At 37.6% G+C, this 12467-nt stretch overlaps 1 protein-coding gene across 3 annotated transcripts in view; it reads right to left on the reverse strand.

Moving 5' to 3' along the window:
* LOC109227272 (transcription initiation factor TFIID subunit 5) overlaps positions 1 to 6254 on the reverse strand; it is a 13493-nt gene extending 7239 nt beyond the window's left edge. For all 3 annotated transcript variants that reach the window (XM_019392372.1, XM_019392371.1, XM_019392373.1), the window contains exons 1-7: positions 5976 to 6254; positions 4957 to 5038; positions 3198 to 3276; positions 3013 to 3110; positions 2872 to 2928; positions 1965 to 2052; positions 1325 to 1431 (exon numbers count right to left, since the gene is read on the reverse strand). In XM_019392372.1, coding sequence (XP_019247917.1) covers positions 1325 to 1431; positions 1965 to 2052; positions 2872 to 2928; positions 3013 to 3110; positions 3198 to 3276; positions 4957 to 5038; positions 5976 to 6133 — 669 coding nt within the window. In that variant the 5' untranslated portion in view covers positions 6134 to 6254. The remainder of the gene's footprint in view (positions 1 to 1324; positions 1432 to 1964; positions 2053 to 2871; positions 2929 to 3012; positions 3111 to 3197; positions 3277 to 4956; positions 5039 to 5975) is intronic.

Consider the following 12467-nt stretch of genomic DNA (forward strand, 5'->3'; position numbering starts at 1 on the left):
ACCCCTACCCCCCCCCCCACCCACACACACACACTCTGTAATAACAACAAAAAGAGAATGAGGAGAAAGAGAAGGGGAAAATCCATCACTAGGTTCTTTATCTTTTGACTCTCTCCAGTCTCTTCATCTGCCAAATGAAAGTCAAACTGTCCACCTTATTTGACCAGATCCAACATGAATTCCACCCGCACCAGGTGTCATGTCAACACCAGGCATTTGGCCAAAACGCTTAGTCCAAGTAACATAGCAACACTAGATACTAACACATTTAAGCTAACACTTTCTCTTAACAGTTCATTTAAGCCAGCACTTTTCAAAAGCATAACCCAAGCAATCCTCAATATCACAAAACACGAACCTAGAATGGCTACAATCAGCATGCCTCGGTGAATATGTACCAGGGCCTTGTACACGCCGCCTATCACACCTTGGGAATTGGTTTCGCCCGAATCATCGGAGCAATGATCACCCAGGACTTCTCTCATTAGCCAATATTAGTTGATAGTACGCAAAGGAGTAAGCTTATCACATGTCAACAACTAGTAGCTCATTTTTATATACAAAAAAGATGTTGGACCAGCTTGTGCGTACCTCGCCTAGTTCCACGGGGTACCTGCTACCTCCCACCGGCACTGGATAACTCTATCTACCAAAGTTTAAATAGATGAGAAAAATCACGTGCTCCACCCTCTTCTTTTTCTCTCTTTTTCCCCTTTACTAATGATGTTATTTGGGCCAATTTGCGTACATCACGACTATTCCACCGAGTTTCTGCAACCTCCCACTAGCACATGTTCATGTAACCCTATCCATCAATACTTAGGCAGATGAGATGCAATCACCAAGTATTTTTGTCTCTGTCCAGATCTATACTCTAATCTCTCACGGTTTTTACCAAACAGAAATTGATAATGGGTCCGGATCTGAATGAAAATGGTCTCTGACTACTTTGATGAACTATAGGGCACCTTTTTCCCAAACGAATCCTGGAAGAACAACTCAATGCACTCAGCCCTCTACTATCTGCTGGTTTTGCTATTCACCCACTAATTACCCTCCTCTCAACAACTCAATGCACTCGCTCCACTATCTGCTGGTAAGGGAATTTGATTATATTGTTTGTTTTTTTGATTTTTTGTATTTCAGTCTTCCACATTAGCATGGGAAGATTTCTCAGCTATTGTTTCATGGGCAGCTAACCAACAAACAAGAATATTCATCAAATAGCTCGAGGTATTGACAGATAAAATAGTCTAAGCTGATAGTACTACATCCTCCATCGAAAAAGCATAAGCTTGCTTTATTGGTACGATTGTTTGCTTACCCCCCAATGAATTTCTTTCTGATTTAAGAGGCTAGCATCAGGGCCACTTCCAACGAGAGTTACAACTTCTGCATCATCAGATATGGAGCCAGGCTGTCCAGGAGAAACTGCCATTTGACAGAAATGAGCTTAATATTGTACTTAATTTAATAAATACATAACTCCAAACTACAGCAGATGATTATATAATGATTGAGGAACAAGGTACAGGATTCTGTCACATGTGTGGTTTTCGAGGGTAAAGATGGTTAATGATCATTGGAAGGACAAAACAAAGAATGATTTGAAAGAAAGGAGGTGACTTGGAATTGGTATGTTTCCTTTTCCCTGTCTTTCTTCAGTGGATGCACTAATGGGCATTTGTTGTATCAGGGGAAAGGGATCAGAGAAAAGAGGGGCTAAATGTGGAAGGCTTCAGTTCTCTCGCAACTTTTTTCTCTTCTTCCTTCTCATCCGGTTGGGTTATCTTAACAAAGAAGATAGAAAGATGTTATTGCTCCTCTTTAAACATTTAATGGTGAAACAAACATTTAAACTAAATGAAAATGGTCAAATTAAAACAGCTGAAAATAGAAAGGACGAATGCAGCTGTGGAGAACAGGTGGGAACTTTGTTTGTCAGACGAAGATGGAAACTGCACCTTGAAAATTTATGCGCTCATTGATGATTCCAAGCATTGTAATAGACTCTGTCTTGTGCAAGTATTGCAGCAAAAGGTCATACGAGTACTGTTCAGAGTAGAAAAGCAAATCAAAAAGCTAATCTAGTTAAAATCTACGTGTGCATGGTGCAAAGGCTGAAATACTCAAAAAATAAATATGTTTAAGGTGTTACACTACATACAAGAAGTTAAGAGTTCTCTTTGAATTGGACAAGAAGTTGAAGTTAAATATCAAATGGTGTTAGATCTGTCTCATTCGCCAAGAAACAGTTATCAAGTTGCGCGTAAAACCACCACACTAGACAAACTATTAGGCAGATGACTTCTCCTTTAATGTGCATAATGATAACAATATTTGGTCATGAGAATAGCACATAAAATATCATAGTTCAGTTCCACAAACATACATGACCTCGAGATGAACTAGTCACTCCCCCCCCCGACCCCACCCCACCCCCACCCTCCCATCCTATTTCTCAGTAAGTCAAAGTAGTGGCCTTCACTATGTTATCAACTTAATGAATAGGAGTTTTGTTACTGCACCAACCAGGAATATGGCAAATGTTACAATTTCAAGCTCTTTCTTTTTAGATCAAGTTGTTATAAATTTCATGCTTTAATTTTCCAAAAAAAAGATACAGATCTTTAGATCAAGTTGTTTCACAGCAGAATAAAGGTGGTCCAAATCAGGAAGTAAAAGAGAACACAATCTAAATTAAAATATCACATAAGTTCGTTTTGTTCCCTCCTTTTTAATACAATATGCATTTGTCACCAGTTGCTAACAACCCCAGACACGCTTGGCTTGCACAGTTGAGACATTAGCAGGCACTATAGCAGCATATGATAATTTCAGCCTGAAAAAGCAGAGGGATCAAGAGAGTACCTGACACATCTTTATGTTCACTTTGCTAAGCCGTATAGAATGAGCAAATTCCATTTCCTGCATTTTAAGATATTCAGTAAGCATATGACACACTTACGCATGCAAAAGGACGTCTGTATAGGTGCTAGGATAGTGATGTACCTTTAGATGGGACGGTGAGAGAACACCTTCTAACTTCTGCAGATCACGCAAATGCATCATCTCATGGTCTTCACGGTAACTATCAAAAAAGGCTCGAGCTGGTAATAGAAGAACTGTGTTATAATTTTTCTCCCAATGATCCAGAAACAACCAAAACGTAACTAAACGTAACTGATAAAGTATACCTTCTTGAATATGACCTCTAGCGACAAGTTCCATGAAACAATGAATAAACACAGGATATAAAACACGAAGCAACTCGTGCTGCAAGATTGAAATATAAATGTTCAGATGAATCCCTCAGTTAACGAATGAAAGAGGATAACAATAATTAACAAAAATAAGGTTATCTTAAATGAGCCTACACATTAAAAAACTGAGTCTACATATAGAAAGATAAAGACTGACAATCCCGATAAGTAAACAATGGTCTACCTGTTAGAACTAACAAAGGTTAAATATCAACTCAGCGAATCAGAAAGGTATTGTAACCCGTAACCGCACTGCATGAAGAGGCAAAAAGGGCAGCCCGGTGCACTAAGCTCCTGCTATGCGCGGGGTCCAGGGAAGGACCGGACCACAAGGGTATATCGTACATAGCGTTACCCTGCATTTCTGCAAGAGGCTGTTTCCACGGCTCGAACCCGTGACTTCCTGATCACATGGCAGCAACTTTACCAGTTACGCCAGACTCCCCTTCCAAGAAGAGAAAAGACCAAAAGGAAAAAAGGAAACAGAATACTCGCCATTAACAATGCTTCATGTGTATCTGTAATAGCTCCTATGGTTCTTTAGGATATGAAATTCCTTCCATTTGAACAGAAAGGATTTTATGGAGAAAGATGGATGAATGACAGAAAGAGCTGATAACAAACCCTAAAAGGTAATCAAAAATGGACAATAAATTGAAGGTAGCTTCAATGATTACCGGAAAACACAGAATAGTGAAGCCTAAAGAGATTAATTCAACAGAAAGGATCTTCCTTGTACAATCACACAGCCTAACATGTACAAAAGCAGCAGAATTGACATGTTTTTTTTTTCTTATTGATAACCGCGGTGTCTGGGTCAGCTTGCGTACACCTTGACTAATTCACCGGGTACCTGCTAGCTCTCAACAGCAAAGGTACCGAGTAACTCTATCCGACAATGCTTGGACAGATGGGAAGAAAACACCTTGTGTTTTTGCCTCCGCTGGGACTTGACCTAAGACCTCATGGTTCTCAATCTACTTCATTAACCACTAAGTCACATCCTTGGGTGCCTTGGAATGCTTATGCTTAACCTAAACTCTAAATTGACTCACTGCTAGGCTTATAGCACAGGCAATAAACCAGAGATGAGAATCAGATATATGTGAACTCAATTCCAAAGACCTCACTGCCAGAAACACATAGCACCTGAAGAATTAAGAGGTCTAGATGTTCACTTAATCGCCCCAATACATTATATTGAGGAATAGAAATGCTTAAATAACAGAAGGCCTCTACTTTCCATATGTGTTCATTTTTTATTTATTTTACTTTAATTTTTTTGATAGGTCTTTTCCATATGTATTTATTGCCTATGCTTTTTACTGGTGACAGGGCTTTTATTTATTTTTATTTTTTATGAAGTAAGGGTGTTTCATAAATAGGCATCAAGCAGACGCAAATGAGTACAAAAGATAGGCAAAAAATAACTCCAATACACGAGGACAAAAAAACTATGCTATGACCAGGGAGCTAATAAAGTACAGAAATTCATCAGGACTATTTAACAGGGTAAATTGTTCCAGCAAAAAAGACTAACTAAAGACCTAGCTTTAAGAGTTTACATAGGGGTTAAATTGGTGACACGCCTTATATTAGTGCATCACATGTGATTTGATCAAGGAAACATCCATCATTATACTACATCAAATACCTCCTATGTATACCGTTCAGCACAATTCAAGGGACCAACCTTATATAAATCCAGTGAACTATAAGCCCATGATCGAAGCTTGCTATATTCTTCTTGGTAGCGTTCAGGACCAGTTTCAAATCTGAAATCATGAAAATTAGATTCAGAATGCTATCAAAGACACGTGTAGGAAAACTTCCAGAAAATCTTTGCTTTATTACATCAGCCAAGACTTTCACTTAGAGTCGGTCAGCGAAAATCCGAAAATCTTCTCGCAAGTCTTATAGTAAAACAACCCTTTCCATGCGTTCGTTTCATTTAGCGAGCACAATCACTAGATTGAAAATCCAAAGTTCCTAAAGGAATCAGGAAAATGGTACAAAGTTGTCACTAGCATATTATGATACATGGCAATAGAAAAATTGTGAAGCGGTATCAAGAAAAGTTCAAAATGACAGGAACACATCATTACTTGGAGGATTGGTTCTAGATCATAATGTTGCAGTTTCTTAACAGTAAAAACAACTAGCAGACCCCTTATATATCAACCAACTATGAAGCTGTTTTGCCTTAATTGAATAAAAGTACTCTTAAGCACTAAGTACTGGAGTTGATTTCATGAATAAGCAATTATATGTCAGGATAGAAATGTTGAAGCTGAAAATAAGCAGTTATGTGAGTTTGGTAAAAAGGTCCTAATAAACAGCATTTAAAACTGTTTATTGGAATGAAGTGGAGTTGAGAACCATGAGGTCTCAGATTCCAATCCCGACAGGGGCAAAAACACAAGGTGATTTCTTTCCATCTGTCTGAGCCTAGGTAGACAGGTAGTCAGGTCCTGTTGCTGGGGTAGCAAGTACCCTATGGAATTAGTGGACGTGCGTGCAAGCTGGCCCGGACAGTACATCACGGTTATATAAAAAAAGTACAGCTGAATTGCATATTTGACAAATCTTCTAACCACTATCAGAGACAAACAACGTATAATTTAGAGCCTACATTGTCCAATTGTTTACCTCATATATAAAAATGATCCAGGTAGCCAAACAGTAAGTATTACGGAAAAGGAAGTAACTTACTCAGAGAAAGAGAGGATTTTTTTGGTAATGTCAGGGTCAAGCCGGGAATTTGTGTTTTTATTAAGTTGCTGTTCTTCTTGAAAAGCAAGCTCAGTTTGCTTGAAACCCTTCTTCTTCAAATACGCTACCACTGCTTTCTCTATTTCTTCTTCGTCCATTGCGAAAAAAATATAAGGACTCGTGAAGCAGCAAATTGGGGTTTATAGGCTCACAAGTAAGATGGAGAAGTTTGATTTGGGGTTTCTGGAGGGAGCAAGACGGCGTCGTTGTGGGTCTGTGTTCAAGAAAGCTTAGTCGAGACAGTAACATTTAAATATGGAAATACTTTATAAGAACTTTGAGAGAATCACAAAAATGATCCCTCATGATTGGAGGAAGGTTTAAGATAGTCATTCAAATATATACTTTAGAGCATTTTAAGTCCTTTATTTTACCAAAAGTTTATTACTCCCTCTAGTCCACAATAAGTGACCAATTTATTTTTTTATTTTGGTCCAAAATAAGTGTCCATTTATATATCAAGAAAAAATTTAATTTATTTTTACAAAATTACCCTTATGTACATATTGCTAAAAAGTTTTCTTACTCCTCACATTAAATATTTAATTAAGGGTAGTTCAGTCATACTAGGTATTTTGTATAGAATTTAGTATTTTCTTAATGGGCGTGTCCAAAGCAAATTGATCACTTATTGCGGACCGGAGCAGTGGCGGCTCAACCCTAAAGCCACTAAAGCAGTGACTTTAGGCTTTAGGCCCCTGTAAAATTAAGGCCCCAAATTTACTCAAATAATTACATATAGTATAAATAATTTTGTATTTATTATTAGTGATAAATAAGTTAGTTTTAATCATCTGTTGTCAATTTTTAAAGTTTATACTAAAAATTGTAGATTATTAATTTTGCATTTTTTCGTATTTTTTATTATTCTTTTTTGTTACCTCACGTATGGTGGATGGGCTCAACTTCTTAATTTGTCTAACTCACTTCAACTTGAATTAATTTTGTTTCTAACTATGATTTTGTAGAATCTTCTTCTATTCTTCAAGTGCTTTTTAGATAATTTTTCAATCTTAAGCTAATGAAATTATCAAAGGATTAGATATGAAAAAGTATTTCTTAACCTCTAATGTCTTTTGAGGTCTCTTTTTAAATTTTCGCTTTAGGCCACATGTAGTGTTGAGACGCCTCTGGACCGGAGTAGTATGTTTGGCATGTCAAATATTTAACAAACTCTACATGTTATATTTAGCATGCAACTATACCATTTTTCTTGCCCATTCTTGTTCTCTATGATTATCAAACTTCTTCCATAATCTTATCCTTCTCTTTTTGAACTTCTATCTCTAAAACTAATATTGGAAACATATCATTCTCATCAAACTTCACAGCAATAGCACTATTATGCCCATTACAATATAATCTTAAAGTCGTTCATGTTAAGAAAATCAAGATGGATATGTTGAAAACACCTCTATCACTAACTACATTTTGAATCTTTACTAAAAGTTATTCTTTTATTCTGTTTTATTTTATATGACTTAATTGAATTAGGTTCAAACTTTAAGAATAAAAAGGAAATTTAAATGTCGTAATCTTAAATTAAAAGTATGGATAACATACTAAAATACCTATTGAATATTTGTCTCCAACTTGCCATGTCATTGCTATAAAAGAGTTTCATTGAGAATAAGATGAGAATGTTGTAATAAAAAGGTTTTAAGTATAGAAAGATGGCTTTTTTAAACAGACTAAATGTAAGACAAATAACTAAAACGAAATGTAGTATTATTCAACCGATAATTATTTGATAGCAAATAATAATGTAATCTTTTAGAGTGTAGCGTCGAAAGAATATCTAAATATGAAAGATATGAAGAATGGTGTACAACTTGCCTTCGTGTACCTGACTGAAACACAATTCAATATGACGAGTAAATAAGAAATTAAAGTTTGTTGGATCAGGATCTGAACAATTGTGGAAGAAAATTGTAGATAAATGTGAAACTCAACAATACGAGACAATAACTATGGTTCACTCCAAACAAGTTGAGTTCAAGATGAATCCTCACTAATTATGTTATTTTATATATCTAAACTCATCTTATGCCAATTTAATGATAATATAATAAAAAGTAAAAAATATATATTGTCCGAACATATAAACCTCTAAGGGGGTCAGTTGGTAGGGTGCATAGCAAAAATAAAACATGTATTAGCTTTGGTATTAGTAATCCACAAGTTAACTGCCTACTAATTTACTGTTTTGGCCACTTCTTTAGCTAGTAGTTAGAATTTTGTTAGTCCTTTATTTTCTCAAATAAATCTCCTTATTTAAGGAGTTTGTTCAGCAAGTAGTTTAGTCATCCTCTTCTAGAGAAGTTCGTTTATGTTAGGGTCGGAAACCCGGGTAGTGCAAAATTTAGCCAAACAATATTAAAATGACAATAACAAAGACAATGCAAGTTGATAACAACGACAATTAAAGCATATAAAGAAGACACAAATTGAACGGTCAAAGTGAGCTGCGTCCACAAGCGGAGAGGAGCAAATTCACTATACCAATAAGAGTACAAAATTAGAGTAAATACTCTAATTAATTCCAAATACCTCTGAAAGAATAACCTCACAAGATCACTCCAAAGCAGGGGGTCACACAAGCGTTTCCCAACATTCAACTCTCTTACAAACAACTCTCAATAAATAAATGAGGAGAGGAAGAAACAAGAAATGAAGACTCGAATCTTGTTGGTGTGCTGAAAATGAAAGAATGGCCTTTTATTTATAGGCAAAAACGCCAAGGCCTCCAAGCTGTAAAAGAAAAGATACAACTTTTGCAAATGATATCCACCACACACTACAATACTTTGGCCCCAAAGAATATTGCCAGCAAAGTCTACTTGCAAATAGGCTTATGCTTATTTGAGATGGACTCCACTAGCCAAAATATTGGCCATATTATAAATCTCTACCTTGTCCTAATTTTGGCTGATATAGTAAATTTTCTCCACCCTCTCCGCAAAAGCCCATGTGGGCTAAATCATTCTTCATAAATAGCAATCAAGTTCAACCAGTGTAACGACCCGGCCGGTCGTTTTGAGTATTTTAGCCATGATCTCCTAAATTATGCTTTCTCTATTCTATATCGTGGTTATGTAACTTTCTGGGGTACTTGATTTTGGTTTTGGGAGAGTTTTGGAGTGACATGGGATACATAGTCCCTAAGTTGGAGGTTTAAGTCGTAGGAATTGACCGTAGTTTGACTTGTGTGAAGACGACTCCGGAATGAAACTTTGATGGTTCCAATAGCTTTGTGTAGTGATTTTGGTCTTAGGAGCGTGCCCGAATGTTGATTTGAAGGTCCGTAGGTCATTTCGGCGCGAATTGGCGAAAGTTGGATAGTTGAAAGATTTTGGAAAGTTTGATCGGAAGTTGGCTTTATTGATATTGGGGCCAGAATCTGATTCTGGAAGTTGAAATAGGTCTTTAATTTCATTTATCACTTGTGTGCAAAATTTAAAGTCAATCGGAGTTGTTTCAGTATGATTCGTCATTGGTTTCGGAATTCGGAAGTTCATAATTGCGTAGGCTTGAATTTGGGTTGCAATTCATAGAATTTATGTGGTTTGTGATTTTCCCTCTAGTAGGTGCGTGATGTGTTTTGAAACTAGTTGGTATATTCGGACGGGGTCCTGGGGCCTCGGGTGTGATTCGGATCGAATCCGGAATAAGTTTGGATTTTTGAGACTGCTAAAGCTGGGTTGTTCTGGTGTCATCGCAAATGCGGAGGGAATGGACGCAGGTGCGGGCTTGCAAAAGCGAGCATTTGGTCGCAGATGCGGAGCTGGTCATGCCCAGCTGGGGTCGCGGGAGCGGGAAATGTTCTGCAGAAGCGACTTCGCTTCTGCGATGGAGAGGAGCGCAAGAGCGATAGTGGTCGCAGGTGCGACGCTTTCGACGCAGGTGCGCATGCGCAGATTCGAGCCATTTACTGCATAAGAGGATTCCTTGGACTTAAGCGAAATTCGCATCTGCGATGGTTTTTCCGCAGGTGCGGCGTCGTAGAAGTGACCCAAAGGCTGCAGAAGTGGAAGTTAGTGGGCAGAAAAGGGAAATTCGAGGATTTTGATTCATAATTTATTTTTGGACTTAGGGAGCTCGTTGGGAGACGAATTTTCGAGGGTTCTTCAAGGAAAAAATTAGGGTAAGGAATTCTAACTCGTTTTTGATTAATTTACATGAATCTATTGATGATTTTATCATTAAATTAGTGTTTTGGAGTTGGAAATTGGGGGAAAATGGTAGAAACTCCTTAGGCTAAATTTTTGAGTTTTGAAAGACGAATTGAAGTAGAATTTGGGTAATTCTTGTATGGTTGGACTCGATATTGAATGAGTGTTTAGATTTTGTAATTTTAGTCGGGTTCCGAAATGCGGGCCCAGGTTGACTTTTTGGGTCACAATTCTTTGCAAAGATCGTAATTCATTGTTCGAATTAGTTTTCTATAGTTATATTTATAGTATAAAATTATTTTGGCTAGATTCGAGCCGTCCGGAGTTTGAAAATCGAGGGAAAGTCCTTCTAGTGGATTGATTTAGCATGGTTTGAGGTAAGTGGCTTGCCTAACTTTGTGTGGGGGAATTTCCCTTTAGGATTGGTGTTGCTTGTGATAATCGTGATGTGTAAGAGCTGTGTACGCAAGATGACGAGTGTGTACACGGGCTAAATGTGGAAATTACCGGTTTTTAGCTATGTAAATTCCTTTCATGTCTTAATTGAGTTACCTTAACATGTTATAATCATCATTCTTAGTCTAATTTCACATGCATGTCTTATCTCTTACTTGATAATTGCTTTACATGTTTAGTTGAAATTCTTGTTTCGCTTATTCTGTATTCACTATTTAACTGTTGAATTTTTTACTTGAAATTGCTATTTCTTGGAATATCTTGTTGTTGAAATTGGTATTGAGTTGCAAAGGTCGTGATTCCTATTGAGGCAAAGTGTTAAGTTGTTAAAATATCATTCTATTGGGTTATTCTTCAGGTGGTTATTTGTTGAGACTTCGCGTAAATTGTGGCTGAGCCGTGGGATCCTTATTATGAAATTCTGTTATTGTTTGGTTTCTCTGACAAATTGTGATATTGGGAACCCGAGGTGCAATTTGTGATACGTTGTGATATTGAACACATGCGGTGGTATAAGGTCTGGTTGTTTCAATGCATGCGATGAGATAAGGTGGGCTTGATACGCGTGGCTAGTAAGGGTACTACTAGAAGCCATGTTGTGTGATAAGGTGGGCTAAAACGCGGGATGCTATTTCGGAAAAATAATTTTCAAAACTAAATGTAAAGGCTCCCTGAAAGTAGGCTATATAGTTGATATTTACACCTTAATTGCTCATGCTTTGTTGTTGTTTTATAAGGTAAATTGCCAACAAAATACTTTAAATAGTGTTCTTTGGTTTCGCAGGGAATATTATATGTGAGGAAGCAACATGAAGTGTTTGGAGGCGATAATGTGAAGAAAACACCCGCTCAAGAAGTACCCGAACACAAAGGAGCAGAAGAAAATGGCCTGGGCAAAAGTCCACCGCGACCGCAATGGACCGCGGTGCAACGCGGGGAGATAAAACACAAAAACAGAATGGGCAGTGTTCACCGCGGTCGACCGCGGTCTACGCCGCGGCCGCGGTGAACTGTTCACGAACCTGGAAATTCGGGGGCCAAAGTGTAATTTCGGGGAAACTTTTGTAAAACCCTTATAAGCTGTAGAAACTCGCCCAAGATAGGAGGAGGCTTGTTTTTAGAATAGAAGAGACTATTTTAGGGTGAGACAACACCCTTGGAGGCAAGAAAGCGCTAGGAGCAAGGCGGGGAATTCTTCTACGAGTTTTTCCTTCCTCTTCCTATTTTTCATTGTTGGTTATGACTTTTAGTATTGTAGCTTTACATGCTATTATGAATAGCTAATTTTTTATCTAGGACTTTGATGGAACCTTTTGTAGGATAAATTCTTGTTATTTTTATATAATTGAGCCGTAGTATTTTCTCTATTTGTTCAACTACGTGTTTGTTGTAGTTAATTGACAGGATCCTCAATTAGCTGTGCCTATTTAGTGTGCATAACTCGGGAGAGAGTGCATATTTAGGTAGTTGTTGAACAACATCACTCCCAAAGTATAAGAGGGATCTATAACTGCGGGTTTAAAGGCGGGATTAGGGATAACGAAGCCTTGGGTGCAATCTAAAGTGAGCTGTAATAAACAAAGCCAGCTAGCGTAACTCAGGAGAGTGCGTCTAGTAAATTGTGGTAATTACTCGGGAGAGAGTTACGACAGTCAGAGCGCTCATGATCGATAGAGAATACTTAGGCGAATTTATAGAAAACGTAGCGGGAAAGATTCCGACAATTGGGAAAATCATAACTCTAGACCTCCTTAATCTTGACTCCAATCCTTATCCTTGTTAGTTGATAGTTTTACGGCTTTCT

The sequence above is a fragment of the Nicotiana attenuata genome, chromosome 6 (genome assembly GCF_001879085.1).
Source record: "Nicotiana attenuata strain UT chromosome 6, NIATTr2, whole genome shotgun sequence".
Classification (NCBI taxonomy): Eukaryota; Viridiplantae; Streptophyta; class Magnoliopsida; order Solanales; family Solanaceae; genus Nicotiana; species Nicotiana attenuata.